Source organism: Hemitrygon akajei, chromosome 2 (assembly GCF_048418815.1).
Source record: "Hemitrygon akajei chromosome 2, sHemAka1.3, whole genome shotgun sequence".
Classification (NCBI taxonomy): Eukaryota; Metazoa; Chordata; class Chondrichthyes; order Myliobatiformes; family Dasyatidae; genus Hemitrygon; species Hemitrygon akajei.
Window position 1 is genome coordinate 50,921,705 of NC_133125.1, and position 19,286 is coordinate 50,940,990.

The 19,286-nt window shown below is 36.7% G+C and overlaps 1 protein-coding gene across 2 annotated transcripts in view; it reads right to left on the bottom strand.

The window, feature by feature from the left end:
* slc12a2 (solute carrier family 12 member 2) overlaps positions 1-19,286 on the bottom strand; it is a 166,163-nt gene that overhangs the window by 16,539 nt on the left and 130,338 nt on the right. For both annotated transcript variants that reach the window (XM_073072075.1, XM_073072065.1), the window contains exons 16-20: positions 18,370-18,481; positions 16,738-16,878; positions 15,784-15,890; positions 7,724-7,803; positions 5,623-5,763 (exon numbers count right to left, since the gene is read on the bottom strand). In XM_073072075.1, the coding sequence (XP_072928176.1) occupies positions 5,623-5,763; positions 7,724-7,803; positions 15,784-15,890; positions 16,738-16,878; positions 18,370-18,481 (581 nt within the window). The remainder of the gene's footprint in view (positions 1-5,622; positions 5,764-7,723; positions 7,804-15,783; positions 15,891-16,737; positions 16,879-18,369; positions 18,482-19,286) is intronic.

Below are 19,286 nucleotides of genomic sequence, written 5' to 3' on the forward strand. Positions count from 1 at the left end.
GAAATAAAATCAATTTTTTACTTGTAAAGGCCGCATCGGATTTTAGGCCGCACCGGATTTTCGGCCGCAGGTGTCCCACGTTGTAATATGAGATATTTACACAGAAAGATATTACACGTGAGGATTTTTTAACTTTTAATTAAATCCATATGGTAACAAAAACAAATACATATTGCAAATGCTTTTTTTCGAACCGTGCCCGTAACGCGGCTACTTTTAAATATACGTTGCGTATACTTCTTTACTGAACAACATTCCAATATCTCCTAACGACTGGTAAAAAATATATATACTGCAGCCTACCAGGAAAAGTTATTGATTGCCTTTAACTTAAAAGCAGCGTTTTCGCTCCGCCGCTCCCCCCCGCCGTCCCGTTTATCGCAAACCGGTATCCCACAAGACGCGGCGAAACCGGGTGTGACGTCATAGCATCCCGCGATGTAGTACAGAAAACAAATATAGTTAAAACTCTTCTAACTTTAACTAGAAAATGAATTACTAAGCGAAAATATTATAAACTAAATAACTGCCATAAAGGCAGCACAATGCTTTTCTTCGAGTGTTTTCCATGTTGATGAGAGTGAGTACAAATGACTGATTTACAATAATTTAATTGTGAAAGTGCGCTTGATTTATCATACAATTTCATTGGACCTCTGTGAACTACTCATCAATTTTATTGGTCTACTGTTACGAGGCAAAATGTTTTCGGCGGCATGAAAAAAAATAATACATTAGCCGCTCCGTATTAAAGGCCGCAGAGTTCAAAGCTGTTCAAAATGTGGGAAAAAAGTAGCGGCTTAAAATCCGGAATCTACGGTAGTTAAGCCTAGAATGAGTTGATTCACTTTGCCAGTTTAAAATTCCATTGGGGAGGACAATGCATCATAGACTAAAAAGCAAACAAGAATATCACACCAAATCAAACTTTGCAAGATCACCTGGGAAAATTAGAGTACTTTCTACACAGTGCCACTCACTTGGTGTGGTTATAGCAGGCACAGAAGGCTTCCTGTATCAACAGATTTTTAATGTTACTTTAAACTACTTGACTACTATTATGCTACAATAACACAATTCTGTTGTACAAAAAATCCAATATAGCAAACAGTACGTGCTCAAATATCACAGAAATTGCAAAAGACGCAAAGACAAATTAATTTTTAATAACAACTATGGAAGAAAGATGTTACTTCAATTAAAATCAAATCAAAAAGTGATTTCCCTCAGAAAGGCTAAATCTTAAGTGGGGACCCACAAATTAGATAACTTTCAGGATATTAGCTCAGCTGCATACTCCATTAAAACATACCTATCAATTCCTGGGAATCTCTGGCCCATAACCAGAAAATGGAGGACATTAAGGATCTCTTGATCAGCATCAGTAACACCTAAGAATCCAGAACAGGCTGAGAAATCTACCTACCCTGACACATCTGTGGAGAACCTATGGTTTCCAAATTTGCTTAAATGACAAAATAGGAACAGAAGCAAAGGACAGCATGCGAGAATGATGTGTCTGCTAATTTAAGATGGAGGTTCTATTGAAAGAGAGAGAGAGAGATATCCTTTACCCATCCACTTGTCTTTCTCTGCTCTCCAAGATTTTTTTTTACATCAAATGCTTCTGTAACAATAATTAATTTCCACCATCCAAAGCCTGAGACACTTAGAGGCAAGTTGTAATTTTTCCTCTTACAATTAGATTGATATTTAATCAGCACTTCACACTTGAAATTATCTACAGTACTTAATTACTAGAGGGAAAGGTTATGTGTCAGTTGAAGACTTTGAACTTTGAAGGGTGAAAGCAGCACTTGAGGGGGAACTTTTTCCATTCAGGTAAAGTGGGTATGGAACTAGCTCCCTGTGGAAGTTCGACTGCAACATTTAGTAGAAGTTTGGTTAAGTACATAGATGGGAGGGGTCTGAAGGGCTATGGTCCAGGTGCATATCGATGGAACCAGGCAGAATAAAAGTTTAGCATAGACTACACAGGTCAAAGACATGTCAGTGCTCTGGTGCTCTATGAACCCAGGATAGATATAATAGTAAAAATTAATTCCAATGTGGAAGTTTAGAAAAAGTTTAAATTGCAATTTCTAGGACCAAGATAAAAACACATTTTAGATATGGCAAGAGTAAAAAAAAAATCACTCGAGTCCTCTAAGCTAAGATAAATTAAAAGAAACACTGCTAATTAGCTTAACAAACTGCGAGGTGTGGGAGATGTAGTCAGAGGTTTCTTCACAAGAGACTAATTGATTAGAGTTGCAGGTTGCATTAATACATCTTCCACTGGGATGTTCAACCATCCGGAGAGGTTGCATTACTATTGCAAGCACCAACATTTTAAAAGACAGCAATTTCAGCCACAATTCATGTCAGCATTTACCTGGCAAATAGAAATAAAACACTAATGCCTGTGGTAAACTGAAGAAACATTTGGACTTGGATGCCCTATAGGCTTATGGATATATTTAGAACACATCTTTGTTGTGTAAATTTTGTTGCAGGTTCAATTTCATAATTCTGGTGGGGGTCTAGAGGATGTTGTTCCGACATTTAAGAAGGGCTCTAAGAAAGAACTTGGAAATTATTAGCCACTGAGCCTGGCATCAATCGTGGGTAAATTATTAGAATGTACAATAAGGGACAGGACATAAAGTATTTGGATAGGCAGGGCCTGATTAGGAAGAGTCAACATAGCTTTTGCATGGCAGACCAATCTTACAGAGCTTTTTAAGGAGGTTACCAAGAAGGCTGATGAAGAAAAGGCAGTGGACATTGTCTACATGGAATTTAGCAAGGCATTTCACAAAGTCTCACATGGAAGGCTGGTCCAGAAGGTTAAGTTGCTTGGCATTCAGGATGAAGTTGTCAACTGGATTCAACATTGGCTTAGCAGGAGAAGACAGAGTGGTAGTAGCTGGTTATCTCTGATTGGAGGCCTGTGACTAGAGCTTGCTGTAGGGATCGATTATATGGAAAGGTTGAATAGGTTAGGACTTTATTTACTGGAATGTGGGAGAATGAGGGGAGGTTTAATAGAGGTATACAAAATTATGAAGGGCAGAGGTAGTGTGAATGCTTGCAGGTTTTTTCACCCTCAGGTTGGGTGAGATAAGAACTAGACATTAGGCTTTAGGTAAAAAATGAAAATTTAAAGGGGAATCTGAGGTGGAACTTGTTCACTTTAGAGATAATAGTGTGAAATGAGCTGCTAGTGGAAGTGGTAGAATCAAGTTGAACTGTAACAATTAGGCGAAGTTTATACAGGAAAATGCATCAGAAAGTTATGAAGGGGTATAGTCCAGGCTCAGGTAGATGGGACTAGGTGGAAGATCGAGCTGGCATGGACTAGATCAGCTAAAATGCTTGGTTTTATGCTGTCATACTTTACTACTCCAGTAAACCAAGTTTAAATAATGAAGCATTTGATTTAAAGACCGACTGCTACCAATCCTAGTGGCAAAGTTTGGGCGGGGGGGGGGGGGGGGCGGGTGGAAGAGGGGGATTGGAAATAGTGAATAGCAGTCACTAGTGGATTAAATAATAGATTATCTTCATATGCTCCATTGGTAGTTCTGACACGCTTACCAGATGACACCTAGAACCTGGAATCTCTTCAATAGGAGCATATGGAAGCCCAATGAAAATACAGAAAGAGCATATCACTGTCCATAGCACCCACCTGCTCCATCAACCAGCTCCTGCCACCTGTGGCAGTCAGTAGATCCCATTTTGCTTCATTTGTCATGTCAGAATTATCAGTGGAGTAAGGCACCCTCAATTCAGTAGGGATGTCCAAGTTGAAAAGCACACCTATAATTTTTCCTATCCTAGATTTAAGTATAATCATATTTGTAGATATTTGACATCCCAGAGAATGTTCTAAGAGCGGCAATTCCAGGTTTGATGGAAGGGGCGAATTTCATTGACATTAACAAAATGTGTGTCAGGTTCATGAACAGAAGTTTCAGCTATTATATTTCCCCACATTCATGAATTAATATACTCTGCCTGATGCATTCATTTGTACGTATCTGTACAACACTATTTGCTATCACTGCACAAGGTATTTAAGATGCACAAGCAGGAGTAAAGCAAGCAAGCACTTGACAACCACAGGATACATTACTGGGCAAGTCATCAAAACAGATAGCAACATCACTTTACACAGTATGATTTAACCATATGAATCACACATGATTTTGATCTGTATTTTGAGGGAATTAAAGCTTCACTCCATTTATTTGCAATGTATTTGTGATGATATTTTAAATTCATTTGTTCATTGGTGTTAAAATAAAATTTGTGAATTGTGATCATTGGCAAATATTTATATTAAATTGCAGTGACTGGTGGTGAAGCTGTCACAAACCTTCTCAGTGCAATCGCACCACTGCCAACTTAAGCCTCTGGGCCTCTTCCTTGTCCATAGCCAGGGCATGAATCCATTCTTCATCTCTAATTAGCCACAGATTGTGAAGTATGCTTTATTCTACAAATAATCTACAATAACTCAGTGGGAGTCATTTTAAAAGTTTTTTTATATAAATATAAAATCTATATTAAAAGTTATACAAAATCTCTTGCAGATAGGAATGCTTTTACCTCTGATTTAAGACAAAATGACTGCTACCACACTTACTTCCTCTCAGCGATTGAGTCATTTTGGCAACTTCTGCAAAACAGATTACTGCTTCAACCATCAAATGTTTGCTAATTTAATGACATTCAGATGGGGAATACTTGGTTGTACCCAAAATCAAATTCTAAGGGTCAGTTATCACCACTAAATGGTCATTTGTTTTCAGTAAAGTGAGCCTATCAAAGAAATTCCAGCTATTATAACGAGATTGCAGGTGGATATTGTGCTCTGTCACTACTACTGGAGGTACTCAAAGACATGAAAGATTATAAACACAAAATATTCTGCAGATGCTGGAAATCCTAGAGGAACAGACCCAAAATGCTGGAGGATCTCAATAGGTCAGGTGGCATTTTTGGAGCTAAGACTCTTCATCAGGTCAGAGATTCCCCTCCACCAGTTGTGCTCACTTTGCTCAAATGTATTGTAACTTAATCCTACTTCTCCTTAAGTTACTTAACCCACCCCAAAAAGCTCAGGACGACAGATCAGTTTTTAAGTTTTGGACCAACACTAGTTGGGAGTCTTTTCTGCCTTGTAGCTCAGAACACTATTAAAGCATTCTATTCAGCAAGATGGAAATACTTCTAAATTACTGGAATTATCCTGTTACCAAGTTAATATATTAAAGAGATACTTCGGCACCGTGCTCAAGAAATAGACCTTTTTCTTAAATAAAAATGAAAATTCCCCATATACAGATGGAGGGAAATACAGAATATTGGAAATATCAGGAAAAAATAATTAACATCTAGTCAACTGTGGAACTTACAAAAGAGGCTAATTATTTTTTTCTTATTCTTTTAAATGCAGCAGAGCTCCAACAGTTCTACTGTAATGTCTTCAAAAGAAAATCTTGCACTATATTTATTTTTTTATTTTCTTGAAACTGGCAAAGATCAATTAAAAAAAAAGACAAAGTCAACACTGCCATTTTATACCAATATGTACTGAATGCAAATTTTTACCTTTGTGTTCTTGTGACACTGCTGGGCTATTGGTTTCACTCACAGATTTAGAAGATGGCTTAGAGTCAGCATCAGAATGTTCTAGATTAACTACTACATCCTTGGGATGAGCAGATTTCTCCTGAGAAGTGCACAGCTCTTCTGTACAAATGAAAGTAATGGACAGCAGTAACAAATAAATGTTAGATCTGTTTTCTCAGTTATGTCAATATTTTGAATATGTTCATGATTTGAGAGACATTTGAGTTCAGTAAAACGAACTGTAGAAGTGGGGAAGAAGATTATATCCATTACAATACAATGCCCCTTCCACATTAATACATTTGTTCTCCACCATGCTCTAGGCCTAGCTTGGTTGTAAACACAACAGCAAGGAGGAAAACCAACACTGACCAAATCAAGCTCACAAGATTTCAAAGAAAGATTATGTAATAATGATATGATCAAACAGGATGTAATTTGAACAGTTGACTAAAGTACAGTACAAACAACAAAACCTTTCCTTATGGGTTTTCTTTTAAATAACTACTAAAACCATTCGATTTGGTCCAGTTTTCCCTATCTTTAAGTTTATTTGTCCTTTTCTAAAGAATACAAATTTTAAGCACCTTAGTACACTTTAATTCTTGTTCACTTAGAACTTTCAAAAAATGTATTAGCTGCAGGCATGAGGCAGAAGGTCAGAAAACAGAACAACACTCAAGGGAAACCAGTTAAGTATTTTTGAATAGATAAAGAAGCTATGCATAGGACTTATTACCATGTTTGTCAAAATCTAAGTTTATCCCAAATGCCCAAAAATTAAAAATGTATCAGCAGCGCTAGCATACTTGTAATAACAAGGTACAGTGGATTATGGTTAATTGAGACAATTTGGATTTAAATGATTTAAGTGATTGCCACAATTGGCAGAAGTTTCATGGAAATAATTTAAAAGGTATATATAAAAAATTGTTTAACTGAGTAACGAATTATGTATTTAAATAAAATACAGAACAAATTAGTACCTTAAAGCTGTGTATTAGTCCCTAATAATTACTAACCGAGGAATTAATCCAGAGTACACTGCTGTGTTCTTTAAACAAAATCAGCACACGTCTAGTACAGATAATGGACTGCCTCCATACAATACTTCTGATGATTGTATCCTCCAAATCTTTATTTTCATTGTAACATTTAAGATGATTGTTGATACCTTCAAATTTTTCGTAGTTTCTGGCTTGTTGTTGTCGTCAAATAGTTTCATTTTTCACTCCTGGCCATTTCTGGCATCTCCAAGCTTGAACGCTCGAAACTGCAGTAAGCCAAACTGTTCGAAATTGTCTTACTGCTTATTTCTTGCTAAATATCAGTGACAAACATCACCGCTTTGAACACCAGCACACACCATTTAAAAACTGTTCACTGTATCACAGTGCAGTGTCCAATAGCCACGCAACAGCACTGACACTATTTAGAACTGCTCAGCAACAGTCTCCTATCCCAGTTAAGCGGCACTGTCCCAAATAAACGAAGGGAATCCCAGCTATGTTATCGATTAGTGTCTGTTCATTAAGAGTTAACCCATACAAGCAGCTGCCCCGAGTAACCAATGGCCTAATTAACCAGAATCCACTGTATATGCAGAGAGTGATACAGCAGAAACCATAACAAACTGATGGTAAAAAAAAAGGTAGTCAGTTCAATCTAGTTCAAGGTGATTGGCAAGAAGCTGATTCCTTGATTCAAATATGTAAATAATACATATGAGTATTCTGAATCATTTCTTGTGATAGGTATGTTCAAGCATTCTCCAAGCTGAGAAGTTAACATTTACACCTCAAGATAGTGTGTATACAAGATACAAAATGAGGCAAGAATGGACATAGATGGTCACTGGCAACACCAATTTAAATGTTACTAATCTTCACATGCATCTCATTTCCCCATACTATGCCTAGCAACTGATCAAAATTCCTAATGCCATTAATGCATAAACAGTGGAAAAAATATCAAAATTCGTATTTTCAATAGCATGTTAACATTCTTCACACTTCCCTCCCCAAAACACACAATCATTCTACAGCATTAAATGGATTGCAGATCTAAAATAAGATCTCACCTTGTGCTTGAAGGTGAGAAATATTAAAGCCTTCCTTTAGTCTAATGACAACCACTCCATATTGATAGTCAAATGCATCACTGCAAAGAAAATATGCATTACAAGAACAATTATTAACTACACACTAGAAACAAAATATTTAGCCTTATTAAGGCACCATATTTAATGAGCCTTTGTTACACATAACAAAAAACTTATTTATACTTTGAGATGTTTAAAGTAACCAAAGCCAGTAAATATATGGGGTTCGTCTACTGATTTGATGAAGTGATTATAAAGGTTCATGTAACATTGAGAAAATTTAGTTTGTTCAGAACACTGGAATTTCTTACAGAAGAACAAAGTTATTTAAAACAAAGTTATTTGGAGTCCAAAATTATAGGCACATTAGCTATATACAGTGCCTTGAAAAAGTATTCAACCTCCACAATTATTTTCACATTTCACTCTTATTTTCTAAAATTAAAATATACTGAAGTAGCATTTTTGAGCTATTCTACAAAGCACTGTGCAGTATGTCAAATCAAAAGAAAAATTCCAAAATAAATGATTTACTGAAAATAAGAAAATAAAATTGAGATGTTGAAAATGTATTCATCCCCTACGCTAACTTTCCTCTGGAGCAATATGCTGTATTACCTTACTAATTCACCCAATTTGATGATGTAGAAAATTGGAACATCAGCTGTTTTCAATCAATTCATAAGAATACCCCTCTCTGGATGGTCCAAAAGTATGGTAAATTTCCACCAGAACAAACCAAAATTAAGACAAAAGAGCATTCAAGACAAGTTAGGGAAATGATAATACAGAGGCAAAAATCTAGCTGGGGAATGGTACAACACTTGTTTCGAAGACACTGAACATACCTCAGAGCTCAGTGCAGTCCATCATGCAAAAGTGGGTAAAATATGAAGCTTCACTGTCTAGGCCAGGCTGCCCCTCTAAACTTAGTCACCGAAGATTGGCACTTGTAAGAGAGACTACTGTGACACCAACAGTCACTGAGTGAGCTGAAGAAGTCAGTGGCTGCAATTCAAGATGAAGCTCATGGCTTCATAATCTCCAAGGCATTGCACAAAAAAAGGTATTTAATTGAAGAGTGGCAAGGAAGAAGCCCTGGCTAAAACAAAAAAAAAAGCATATCCTTGTCCGTACAGACTTTGCAAAGCATGACTGAGAAGATAATGTCAAGATGTGGAAGAAGGTCTTCTGGTTGGATGAGGCTAAATTTGGAACTTTTTGGCCTCAACTCCAAGCAACAGTCAACACAATCGCTGCTGTAAAGTATGGACGTGATATCATTATGATATGGGGTTACTTTTCCGCAGCAAGGACTGGGAATCTGGTCAGGTTTGATGGAATAATGAATGCTTCTAAATACAAAGAGATCCTGGATAAAAGCTTGCTAACCTCTGACTGAAAGCTTAAACTGGGGAGGATGTTTGTCTTTCAGGAAGACAATGAACCAAAGCACACTGCCAGCGCAACCATGGAGTGGTTTAAAATGAAGAAAATTGATGACCTTGAGTGGTTCAGCGTCCTGACTTTAACCCGATCGAATATCTCTGTCAAGACCTCAAGACTGCAGTCAACTGCTGCTCCCCAACTTGAGCAATTCTGCAAACGGTAATGGGCAAATCTTGCTCCATTACATTGTGCAAAGCTAATAGAGACTTATCAAAAGAGACTACTGGCTGTAAAAGCTGCAGGAGGAGGTTCAAATAAATACTGAGGAAAAGGGGGATGAATACTTTTGATCTGCTGACAGATCAGTTCTTGAATTTTTATATTTTTTCATGCTTTACAATTTCCCTGTTTTTGGGGCTCCACAGTGGGGGTGGGGGGGGGAAGCATGTGATTCGTAAATAAAAATTCTCAGATGAATGGTTGTAATACTCACTTACTTCATAGAGTCATCAAAAACTATAACACTGGCCCTTTGCCCCATCTAGTCCATGCCAAACCATTTAAACTGCTGGTTACATTAAACATTTTACCTTTCACCCTTAACCCATAAAACTAGTTGGTCTCACCCACCCTCAGTGGAAAAAGCCTGCTTTCATTTATCCTATCTATACACCTCAATTTTCCTCATTCCAGAGAATAAAATTCTCTACTTTTCAATCTTTCCTGATAACTCAGTTCTTCAACTCCCACCAATATCCTTGTAAATTTTTCTCTATACCCATTCGATCTCATTTACATTTTTTCTACAAGCATGTGACCAAAACTGCACTTCAAACTAGGCCTCAATGTCCTTTACAACTTCAACATAACATCCCAACTCTTGTTCTCAATACTCTGATTTATGAAGCCCAATGTGCCAAAAGCTTTTTTTTTAAAACTGTGACTCCACTTTCAATGAATTATGGATCTGTATTCCCAGATCCCCTTGTTCTACTGCACTCATCAATGCCCTACCGCTCACTGTGCAAGTCCTACCCTGGCTGGTCCTCCCAGAGTACAACACCGCACACTTCTCTGTATTAAATTCCATCTGCCATCTTCCATCCCATTTTCCCAGCTGGTTCAGATCTTGTTACAACCTTTGATAGTCTTCCTTGCTGTCCACTACACCCCCATTCTTGACGTCACCCACAAATTTGCTGATCCAGTTAACCACATTATCATCTAGATCACTGATAGAGATGACAAACAACAACAGACCCAGCACTGATCCTTGTGGCACACCACTAGTCACAGGCCTCCAAGTCAAAGAGGCAACCATCTACAACCACTATCTGACTTCTAATGCCAAACCAATGTCTAATCCAATTTATTACTTCATCTTGAATGCCAAAAGATTGAACCTTCTTGACCAAGCCTCCCATGTGGGATCTTCTCAAATGCATTGCTGAAGTCATGTAGAACACACCCATTGCCTACCTTCATCAACTTGAAAGGCTGAACAAAGAGTTGGGAGTTGAATACTTTTACAAGGCCCTGTACAATAAAATCCCATATTTGTGCACTTTGGAGACATCAATGGTACTAGATTGGTAGATTTTCCAGATTACTGAATGTTACTCAACATTGTTACCCCAACATATTCACATTAATATATCTGTAGATTCATGGAGAGATACAGCATGGAAATAGGCTTTTTGGCCAACCAAATCTAAGATGGCCACTGGCATCCCACTTACACCAAAACTCATCAATTTCTTCCCCACATTTTCATCGACACATCCAGATTCCATCACTCACCTATACACTAGTGGAAATTTACAGTGCTCAATTAACCTACCAACCCATGGACATTGGTGGATATTGTGTAAAGTCCAGGTAGACAGCACCCAAGTACAGAACTGAACCAGAGTCTTGAGCTGTGAAACAGTACCTCTACTAGCTGTGCCACAGTGTTGCCCACGTTGCTAATGATTTCTAATTCCAATGCAAGATCACAAAGTTGAAATTTTAACTATTCATTTCCATTTAATAATTTTAAGGGAGTGTAAGCAGGAACTGGAGTGTATAAATTGCAAATAGATAGACTTAGGAAAAATGCATAACAGAAATGTGGAGATTGTTTAAGTTGCACTGGCTTGTGGTTCTAGATAGATTTGACCATTTGAGGAAGGGAAAGGATGTCGGGGTGAAGAAACCGTGTTTGACAAGAGACGTAGAATTTCTAGTCAAGGTAAGAAAGAAGCTTACTTACAGTTTAGGAAGAATTATAGGGTAGCCAGGAAGGCCTTTGGAGAGATGGAAGGGGGCAAGAGAAGGTGTTGGTCAGTAGGATTAAGGAAAGCCCCAGGCATTCTGCATGTATATGAAGAACTGGAGGATGACTAAAGTGATGTTACAACCTATCGGGGATAATAGAGGAAATATGCCTGGATTTGAACGAGTCAGTGGAGGTTCTGAATGAATAATTTGTTTCAGTATTCACCAGTAGTACTTTAACATTTATGAAGATATTATAAAACAAGGCTGATATGCTTGAACATATTGATGTTAAGAAAAAGGAAGTGTTTGAACTTTTGTAACACATTAAAATAGACAAGTCTCCAGAGCTGGATGGAGTATATCCCAGGTTAGTAGGGGAAGTGAGGAAAGAGATTGCCGTGACATTAGCAAAGAACATCGAGTCCTTACTGGCCACAGGAATAGTAGCAGATGAATGGAGGTTGGCAAATGTTATTCCTTTGTTCAACAAAGGGACTAGGGACAACCCTAGGAATTATGGACTAGTGAGTTTTTCGTAAGTCCTTTACTATTTGACATTGTTTTGGAACCTTTAGCTATAGCCATTCATGAGTCACCTAATATTTTGGGTATTACTTGTGGGGAAGGGACGTATAAGTTATCATTATATGCTGATGATTTGTTACTATACATATCCAACCCCGAGAGATCTATTCCTGCTATTTCGTCCTTGCTTGCTCAGTTTAGTAAATTTTCTGGTTACAAATTGAATTTTAATAAGAGCGAATTATTTCCACTAAATATGCAAGTTCCAATTTATAAACATTTACCATTTAAAGTTGTCACAGATTATTTTACTTATTTGGGTATTAAGATTACCAAAAAACATAAAGATTTATTTAAAGTTAATTTTTTACCTTTAATTGACCAAATTAAGCAACTTGTTACCAGGTGGTCTCCATTATCTTTGTCATTGGTTGGTCGGATTAATGCTATTAAGATGACGGTATTACCCAAATTCTTATATTTATTTCAAGCATTACCAATTTTTATTCCTAAATCTTTTTTTTGATATTATTGACTCCAAAATATCTTCCTATCTGTGGCAGAATAAAAATCCTAGACTAAGCAAAAAATATTTACAGAAGCCTAAGAAGGAGGGCGGTTTGGCTTTGCCAAACTTGAGATTTTACTATTGGGCAGTTAATATACGATATTTAATATTTTGGACACAAGAATCGACTATAGCAGCTTGCCCACAATGGGTAAATTTGGAATGTAAATCTGTACAAGACTTTTTATTGTTTTCAATTTTAGGATTTTTACTTCCTTTTTCTTTATCTAAATTGAATAAACAAATAACTAATCCTATAGTTAAACATACATTGCAAATATGGTTTCAATTTCGTAAATTTTTTGGCTTGAAAGATAAGTTTATCTTATCAAGCCCTATAATATCTAACTTTCTTTTTCGGCCCTCTTTTATGGATCAAGCCTTTGTTTTATGGAAAACAAAAGGTATAACATGTTTTCGTGATCTATTTTTAGATAATAGTTTTATGTCCTTTGAACAGCTATCTAATAAATATAATTTACCTAAAACACATTTTTTTTTAGATATTTGCAAGTTAGAAATTTTTTGAATAATGAGTTACAGTCTTTTCCGAAATTACGTCCATCGGACATTACAGAGAAAATTTTAGCTCTGAATCCTTGTCAGAAGGGTTTAGTAGCCACCATTTATAATATGATCATGAAAATACAGCCAGAAGTATCAGAAAAAATAAGAAGGAATGGGAAAAAGAACTTCATTGTCTTTTACCCACTGAGCAGTGGGAGAAAATTTTACAATTAATCAATTCTTCTTCTATTTGTGCTAAACATGTCCTAATACAATTTAAGGTTGTACATAGAGCTCATATGTCTAAGGATAAACTTGCTCGATTTTATTCTTATGTTAATCCAAACTGTGACAGATGTCATTCTGAAGTTGCTTCATTGACCCACATGTTTTGGTCTTGCCCTTGTTTGCAAAATTACTGGAAAGTTATTTTCGGTATTATTTCAACAGTTCTGAATATCAATTTCCAACCGCATCCTATTACTGCAATTTTCGGTTTACCAATGGCGGATAATAGTCGTTTATCCCCCTCAGCTCGATGGATGATTGCATTTGTTACATTAATGGCTAGAAGATCTATTCTATTGAATTGGAAAGAAATTAATCCTCCAACTATATTTCAGTGGTTTTCTCAAACTATCTCTTGTTTGAGCTTAGAAAAAATTAGAAGAGTTGTCTTTGATCCTTCAGTTAAATTTGAAGAAACTTGGAGACCATTTATTCAACATTTTCATATGAGTTAAATTGTCTTTTCCTAAACCTCACTTTTATTATCCTTAATTATTTGGATGGAGGTACGGAGTTATTGGCACTACTGTATATATTTGACATAATGCAATGGCCCATGTTGGTTAGTTTTTTTTCTCTCTTTTTTTTACTTCTTTTGTTCGTAATTACTATGAGTTTGGGAGGTTATAATATATTGATTATCATCTATTTAAATGTTTATTTAAACTATTAACTATGTACTCTCAAACTCTCTGTATTCATGTTTCATTTATGTTTGCTTAAAAATTAATAAAGAGGGAAAGAGAGAGAAAGAGAGAAAGAGAGAAAGAGAGAAAGAGAGAAAGAGAGAGAGAGAGAGAGAGAGAGAGAGAGAGAGAGAGAGAGAGAGAGAGAGAGAGAGGGAGAGAGGGAGAGAGGGAGAGAGAGAAAGAGAGAGAGAGAAAGAGAAAGAGAGAAAGAGAGAAAGGAAGAGTTTTTCTTAAATGGTGAGCAAATTATTGGAGAGGGTTCCCACAGATAGTATTTACAAGTATTTGGAGAAGCATTGGTTGACTACGGATAGGATACCACCAGGTTCAAGAACAATTACTAACCCTCAAACATCGGGCTCTTGAATAAAAGAGTGATAACTACACTCATTTGCCACATCACTTAAATGTTTCCACAACCAATAATCTCATGTTCTGGTTATTTATTGCTATTTATTTATATGTGCATTTGCAGTTTGTTGTGTTCTGTGCTCTGGTTGATCTTTGATCCTGTTATAGTTACTATTCTGTACATTAATAATAAAATTTACTTTGAACTTTAGATAGTCAGCATAGTTTTGTAAGGGGCAGGTCATGCCTAATGAGCTTGATTGAATTCTTTGAGAATGTGTAAAAGTACATCGATGAAGGTAGAGTAGTGGATGTGGCGTATATGGATGTGAGTAAGGTGTATGATAAGGTTCCTCGTGGTAGGCTCATTCAGAAAGTCAGGAGTCATGGGATTCAATGAGACTTGGCTGTGTGGATACAGAACTGGCTCACCCAAAGAAGGTAGAAGGTGGTAACAGATGGAGCATATTCTGCCTGGAGGTCAGTGACCAGTGGTGTTCCACAAGTGTATTTTTTTGGGGCTCTTGCTCTTTGTAATTTGCTGAGGAAGTGGAAGGATAGTTTAGAAAGTTTGCAGACAGATGACATGAAGGTCAGTAGAGTTGATGATAGTGTAGAAGGTTGTTGTAGGTTGCAATTGACAAGATGCAGAGGTGGGCTGAATAGTCGGAGTTCAACCTGGAAAAGTGAGCAGTGATTCATTTTGGCATTTCGAATTAGAAGACAGAATATGAAATTAAAAGCAGGATTCTTAGAGTAACTTGTGGTCCATATCCATAGATCCCACAAAGTAGGCATACAAGTTAATGGAGTTGTTAAGAAAGCATATGGTGTGTTGGCCTTTGACAGTCAGAAAATGGCCTTTACAAGCAAGGTGGTAACATTACAGCTCCATAAAATCCTGGTTAGACTACACTTGGAATAACATTTGTAGTTCCAGTCAATCATTGTTAGAAGCATGTGGAAGCTTTAGAGAAGATGCAAAGGAGATTTACCAGGATACTGCCTGGACTACAAGACATGTCCTATGAAGATAGGCTGAACAAGCAAGGGCTTTTCTCTTTGGGGCAATGGAAGATGAGAGGTGACTTGAAAGAGGTGTACAAGAGGCATAGAGTGGATACCCAGAAACTTTTTCCCAAAAGTGGAAATGGCTAATAAAAGGGATCATAATGTTAAAATGACTGGAGGAAACTACGGGGTGGGGGAGGGTAAGATGTCAGAGGCAAGCTCTTTATACAAAGAGTATTCCATGCTCCATGTTCTAAATGGAGCTCTAGGTAATTTAAGAGTGCCTGGATACAGTGACCCAGTAAATGGGATGCTTAAATGTCAGGATTTCTGACTGGAGGTTATTAGATTATAGAAATTCTACTGTACTTACTTTTCATGAAAAACTTAAGTTTACTTTCCATATGCTACTTTACTCCACTGAATAGTAATTACCAAAATTAACTCACTGAATAGCATTTATGTAATTTCCCACATCTTTCATAAGTGCCTGACGCCAATCTTTTTTAAAGCCAAAGACAAGTGTGTTTGGTCTCATTCGGCCAAGTCCCACAGCCTGGAAAGAGAACAAAGAAAAAATGAAAGTCACTTTTCTATCTGAACATAGGTTGAACTGCAGTACAAAAACAAGTCCTCATATGTGGGCATTTGATGATCAAATCCACAAGCCATAGGACGATGAGAAAAATGGAAATGTTTTTAAACTGATTCGAAAGGTGTAATGCAGTAATCCAAAATGCAGTAATTTTATACAACGCAGCAAAATATTCATTTCTTTATGATATCAGAAGCCAAGCATCAGTAGCACACACCTAGTGTATTTTTGTTGCTGAATCTGTTTACCATTGCCTGGTAACAGAATTGCAGACCAAGATTTACCTGGGTGAAATAACCAACCACCAAACCAGAGAAAACTATTTTATTATCAATACTTGAAGCAGCTCTTAATATCAAAACTATAAAAAATATTGTTCATAACACTGTCTCTGGTGTTATGAGTGTTTTGAACTAATCAATCTTTATTATTCTTTTCCTCTCAAACTTAATTTCTTAAATGCATAAAAGTTTCCCTTTAATTCACCAATGATGTATTACCATTTTTAATATTCCATGAACTTGTCCCAAGTCTAAACCCAATCTTTCACAAAGGAATGGAGAGTATGAGAATGCAACAATAGATCAGCAATTGACTACTGTACACGCACTTTGTTTAGCTTTTCGTCTTCAATTAACAACCAACACACACAAATCAATAATTTTAAGGGAAGAGTAATCTGTATTCTTTCAGACTTCATCATCATTGTACTCCGACCACAAGGGTAACACAAAACTGAAAGTCCATGAAACGACATAGGAAAACATCTGAAATTCTAGACAGATATTAGCATAAAATCAAAACTTACTTGCAGCAAGATCTGTGTTCCTTCACGCAAGTCTTCTGCATATACAGGGGCATAGAAGGCTTTCATTTTGTTTTTTATTAACCATCGTTGGTATTTGGATTGATCAGTAGAGATTTCTTTCAAAGCTTGTCTGAGCGGTCCCTAAAACAATAAAATATTTCATATAATTGTACTTCACTGGAAAAAAAAATTTAGGAAATGCTACCATATTTGATTATTGGAGAATATACAGAAGACCCCAGAGGCAGCTGCAGATTTCTTCCCCCATAAAGCAAACACAGTTTGTATTTACTTTTGACCCCTCACCCCACTAATTTCAAGAAACCATATTTTATTCCATATCTCTAGTTTTTGGGTAGTGGTGAAATTTTTATTAAAAGAGATTAAAGATTAACTTTGGCATATGTACATTTAAACATATGATGAAATGAGTGACATCTGGCACCAACATGGTATGCCCACAATTCACTAACCCTAACCACATACTTTTGAAATATGGGAGGAAACCAGAGCACCCAGAAGAAACCCATGTGATCACAGGGAAAACACAAATTTCTTACAGGCCGCAGCAGAAATTGAACCCAGTCCGTTGATCACTGGTGCTGTAATGGCATTACACTAACTGCTATGCTACTTTACTGCAGAATAGGTCAAGTCTGTGAGGGAGAATTTCTGTTACCTGAATGGGCGTAAGAAAAGGAGCTGCCTGCACTTTGATTGAACCAGGTAGAAAGAAAACGGCGCAAGTTATGAGGGAGACAGATGGACAGGCAGAAAACAAACAATTGGCTCTCTTATTTAGGGAGTTACAAGTTTATTCTTATGTAGTTATCCAGATATATATCAGACACCAAAAGATTTGGCCTTTGAATTATGAAACCCAGCAACTATCATGAAAAAATGTGCATCCACTGTTCTGCATTTATCAAGCATTCCGTCCCTTGTTAAAACCTTTGTAAAAGTTGTAAACTTGTTTGAATCAAGGTAGAATGAGGAATTAAGAACTATCATGACAGAGTGAAAAATAATTTATATCCTAATGTTGTGAACTGGAATGAAAATGGCATCAAAATGGTAATGAAGACTACAATCAAAGATCATTAAAATGCCCTATAGTTGGATTATCAACTTGGAGTGAGTAAATTCACGTCAAAACCCCTTCATCAAAACTGGGGAACAGTTTGTAAGGAAATAAGTTGAAACTTGCAAAGAAAAAGATAGAGTCAATAAAAATGGAAGATTACTGATAAACTAGAAACCAGGAGAGATTAAATGACTACCAGTGCTAGTGGAATCTGAAAAAAGTTAATGGATGACTAACACTAAAGGCCAGTTAGCTGAAACTGTTGAATTCACTATTTGTGCTCAAGATAGAAGATGAAGTGCTATTCATGTTACATTAGGTATTATTGCTGCATCAGAGTACAAGTCAAAAGGCGGGTCACAATCTGAGTGGAATAGAGAAATAAAAGGTACTGAGAGAGGTGGTGCAAATCAAAGACAGTGAATTACATGGGTGAGAGGAAATAATTTGAATATTGAAAATGTGTAATAAAATCAAATTGTTGAATTCAACTATGAGCCCTGAGATGCAAGATGGCAACTGAAAATAAGTTAATATACCAAACTCACCGTGTGAACATGTCCACAAACCACTAGTCCAACATTTTTTGTGAAACCGTGAACAAGATGGAGCAAAGCTGGACGTGATGTTGGAGCACCTGTCATCAAAAGGCATTGGGGCCTGTGCAATCATTTGGAATAAAAATCAATATAGGAATGTTACATATCCATTGGGCAATACAATTCCCCCATACATCACAAATTCTGAAATCTTCATCTTCAAATTGCTCCGTGGATGCTCTCAGGCTACACCAATAGCAGTTTCCTGTTTCCTCATCATTTCTATAGCCTGCGAATAGGTAACCCTCAGATGTATGCACTTTTACACCCTGACCTCTTGCACATTCACTGATTACCACTGTTGCAGCATTGATTACCTCACCTTACTTATTCAAGCCTTAAGTTCTCAAACTCCACATCACCACTCACCCTCCCTTCCTAACTTGCTTCTCATTTATTATACTTAAAATATACCTTTATGACAAGCTTTACAAATGTTAACTTTTGCCCATTTTCTCATGGGATGTCTTGAGATACCTTTATGCTAAACATGCATTCCATGTGAAGAAAAAAAAATACACACACACACACACATATATATCTATAAACTTTATACAACTAGTTCATATAAATGTAAGATATATAAATCAGATTATGTTGATATCTTAGACCGGTACTTTATATAAATCTGAAGAATCAGTTTAACATGTTAAGTCTTTTACTAAAAAAAATATGCAACCAAAACTCAATGTTGCATCTCAAGGAATATGAAGATTGCCATAACTTACTTGGCTGTATTAGAATTCAGGATTACTATTTTACACAATTTTTCACTTCAAGGCTATTGTTTTTCATTATGCACAGTGAGAGCGAAATTATTTTTTTAAATAAGCAAAATATTGAATGCCAGAACCAACTGCAGCCAT